A 1396-nucleotide genomic window follows, 5' to 3' on the forward strand; every position below is an offset into this window, starting at 1 on the left:
AACCACGGAGAACCACGGAGAACCACAGAGAACCACGGAGAACCACGGAGAACCACGGAGAACCACAGAGAACCACGGAGAACCACAGAGAACCACGGAGAACCACGGAGAACCACGGAGAACCACGGAGAACCACGGAGAACCACAGAGAACCACGGAGAACCACGGATAACCACATAGAACCACGGAGAACCACGGATAACCAGGGAGAACCAGGGAGAACCATGGAGAAAGGGTTTGTGAACCATGATGGCTCCATGTGGGTCCATCAGGCTCCTCATGCGGTTAATCCATAAAGCCTCCACTTCACGCCTCTGTTAGAGCTGAGCTGCATGTTGCTGCTTCAGAGAAACCAGGAAACCTGGAAGTTGCTTCAGCAGATTCAGCGTTTTCTGTTGGTTTCTAAAGCAGCAACAAGCGCAGCAAAGCATGCTGGTCCTGAGCTGCTCAGGCCGCCTCTGGTACCTTGGAAGTAGGGCACATAGTTGTGCTGCTGAAGCATTGCCAGGGTTGTGGGGTTCAGCTGTAGAGACAAGCCTGCGCTGCCTCCTGCTGGTGTGGGAGAGTACTTGCCAAGGCCTACAGCCCCAGCGCCCCCTTTAGTCCCCCCAGGGTAGTGCTTAGGGAGGGAGGCGGTGGCCCTGGCTAAGGGGGAGGGGCTCTTTGCTCCACCCAGGTGGGGTTTGGGTGGAGGAAGGCTGCTGGTTTTACCAGCCATGTCCACCTCTGGTCCTGGACATCCAACAGAACAAGGCGAGGAGTAAAGACGTGTTTCCACAAACATTTGATGGATCAAAACACTTTATAATAGATAATAGAATAGATTCCACTTTAGTAGAAATGATTAATATTATCGGTAGGTGCAAAGTCCCAGAATGTCCCCAGCAGAATGTCCCGAGCAGAATGTCCCCAGCAGATGAGGACAAAGTTCTAATTCCAGCTTGGCAGGAAGAAGAAGCAGAAAGCGGGTCCTCACCTGCTCTGCTGAAGTTCTGAGGGGAACGCGACGGCGTGTAGCGTCCGTAGCCCCCCACAGAGCTGTTGGAGCTGGGGCTGGAGGGCCTCCGCTGGCGGGGGGACTTCTCCCCGTCACCCTGGAAACACAAACACAGGAAGGGACCCAGACGGTCCTTTGAGTCTCTGAGCTCCAGCAGAGGATGGATTCAGCAGACAGAAGTGAGGCCTTCAAGGACATTAGATCTTTAGCAGCTTTCTCCTCTGGCTGAGTTCAGCTTCAAATGAACATTTCCTAGATCACCTTCATCTCTGCTTCAGACTTTCTGTTTGACTTTTTCTGTCCTCCTTCGATGTTAAAAGCTGTTTGAAATCTGGAAACCCTGAGGGAGGAAGGAGGGAGGAAGGAAGGAAGGAAGGAAGGAAGGAAGGAAGGAAGGAA

General features: G+C 53.1%; 1 protein-coding gene across 1 annotated transcript in view; it reads right to left on the bottom strand.

Annotated features, from left to right (window-relative positions):
- LOC107101692 (actin-binding LIM protein 1-like) overlaps nt 1–1396 on the bottom strand; it is a 49059-nt gene that overhangs the window by 14524 nt on the left and 33139 nt on the right. The window contains exons 12-13 of the mRNA XM_015400698.1: nt 977–1094; nt 466–732 (exon numbers count right to left, since the gene is read on the bottom strand). Coding sequence (XP_015256184.1) covers nt 466–732; nt 977–1094 — 385 coding nt within the window. The remainder of the gene's footprint in view (nt 1–465; nt 733–976; nt 1095–1396) is intronic.

Source organism: Cyprinodon variegatus, unplaced genomic scaffold (genome assembly GCF_000732505.1).
Source record: "Cyprinodon variegatus isolate N-32 unplaced genomic scaffold, C_variegatus-1.0 Scaffold1134, whole genome shotgun sequence".
Classification (NCBI taxonomy): Eukaryota; Metazoa; Chordata; class Actinopteri; order Cyprinodontiformes; family Cyprinodontidae; genus Cyprinodon; species Cyprinodon variegatus.